Here is a 2,132-nt window from a genome sequence, read left to right as displayed (position 1 = left end):
ATAATTATTGCAGCTATAAAATAATATATTCAACTATATATATTAATTCTACATAATACAAAATTAGTTTAATCACCTAACTTAATATATAGTTGCTATTATTATATTTTTCTCTGAATGTGATTATTAATTGTGACATTTATTATTTTTTATATTTTTAATTAAAAAAGGTGAATGTATCTCGAGAAATTTTGATCACGATTTATGTACCAACACTATATCTATAATTGTCTATAATTTTACGAAAACAAAAACGTAATTACTTAAAATATTCTAAATGAGAACTAATCGAGAGAGTTAAAAATATTAATAGATACATTTGATATAACATTATATGATAAAAAATTAAAACCTTTGACTAGAATTAATTACGTGGGAATGAGTAAAAACGGATTCGCAGACAGCAGGCTGCATGCACGGCAATTCTTTAGATATTTCCACATTTCACGACGAAAAATGCGATCATAGAGCCAGCATCGCTAATGGAATCCTATTTTATAGAGATAATGCTACCAATTTATAGATGGGGCGGCCCGCTTCAATCGTAGCTGTTCGACATCTTTTCACCATCTTTCCGCGGCACACGCTCACCATGAACCATATAACTTCCGCATTTTTCACGACGCAGATGCACCTTAGTAGCACTTATCGTAGAGATAGACTCTATTTCCGTTGCGTCTTTTCGCGTCAACATTTTAAGCGACATAGGCATACAAGGTAACGCGATTGATATTCATGAGATATTTGAATTATGAGATCAAGTTCGCGAAACTCACTGATTCCACTCCTACCTGAAATTCCGGATTCTTTGAATCTTCCAAAATAGCGTCGATCACGTTCTCGATCTGCTTCTGATCATTTTTGTGATTCTCGATACCATTCTGGCGCAGTCGTCTGCCGGATGAGTAGACGACATCAGTGGCACCGTTCAGTTTTCTCCGATCCTCGAAGTCCGCATCCGAGCTGGTCTTTGACGTCTCGGAATCAGAGTTGTACTGCTGCTGCTGCTGCTGCTTCTGTTGCTTCTGCTGCTTCCTATCGCGCCTCCTGCTATCATAGGGGCTGCCATCGATCGTAACGGGTTTCCGGCTATCGTAGACCGGAAACCCGTCATTCTCGAAACTGTTCCGCTTCGAATTATGTTTCAGGTCACCGTTCTGCCAGAGTTTGCTTTCGCAATAGGATTCGCTGTTCTTCACGTTCTCGATTTCCTTGATTGCGTCGCTCACCTTCTCCAGTTGCCGGCGATTCTCTTTGAGCGCCTTTTTCACAATCTGATCCTCAATCAGCAAGTTCACCGGGATCTTAGAAGCTAGTCTCTCATCGCTTACCGCGCTTGTAAGTTTCTTCTTTGTCATGGCCTCGGCGAGTGCACTGTTCGCCGATAATTTACCAATATCCAAATCCGCCAAGTTAGACGCTGTCGAACCGTTGCAGTCTCTCGATTGATCCAAACGATTCATTTGATCATCCTCGACTGGCAACAATGGTAGCCGAGAAAATTCGATGTTGTCGCGCTCCTTGTCCTTATCCGAGATGTCGGATGCCTCTTCCTCTTCTACGGTGATATCCAACTGAGCCCGATTGCTGGCGTCGTTATTGATCGCCGGCATCGACTCGACTCGGATAAGATCCGGCGGTGGTACCGGAATCATAAATTTTACCGGTTCATCCAGACTCTCCAGTTTACCCTCCTTCAATAGACTTTTGATGTTGTCAAAAGTGCTCGAATATCGTTTTACATCTGACAATCGACTGTCTTTCTCGCCATTCTCGAAAGACAGACTCTTGGTCTTAGTCGGCGTTTTCGGTAGAACTTTGCGCTCTTTCTTGCGGCCACGTCTGATGACATAAGTGCCGTTTTTCGTAAGCTCTTGCGGCTGTATCTGATCGAGATCGTTCGTGGACGAATCCGAATAAGGCGAGATCAAATCGTCGTCAGTCGTTGACAGTCGCTGATCTTGCCAATCGTCGAAGTCGCGCAATTTCGACACGGAACCTACACCTGAAACGTGATAAACTCTTTCATCCATATCTTTACTTACTTCCTGTTGCTTGTGTAAATTGATGCAGATGGAAAAATAAAGATAAAGCTTGATTTTTTCATAATTCTGTTTGTTTGAAACTCAAAT

At 41.5% G+C, this 2,132-nt stretch overlaps 1 protein-coding gene across 1 annotated transcript in view; it reads right to left on the bottom strand.

The window, feature by feature from the left end:
* The window catches only part of LOC105620161, an 81,231-nt gene that overhangs the window by 10,083 nt on the left and 69,016 nt on the right, over positions 1–2,132 (bottom strand). Inside the window, 1 exon segment of the mRNA XM_012201666.1 lies at positions 777–2,005. Within this exon segment, the coding sequence (XP_012057056.1) occupies positions 777–2,005 (1,229 nt within the window).

Source organism: Atta cephalotes, assembly GCF_000143395.1.
Source record: "Atta cephalotes unplaced genomic scaffold scaffold00024, whole genome shotgun sequence".
Taxonomy (NCBI): domain Eukaryota; kingdom Metazoa; phylum Arthropoda; class Insecta; order Hymenoptera; family Formicidae; genus Atta; species Atta cephalotes.
The sequence above is the reverse complement of the archived record's forward strand: the minus strand, read 5'-3'. Positions and strand labels throughout refer to the sequence as shown.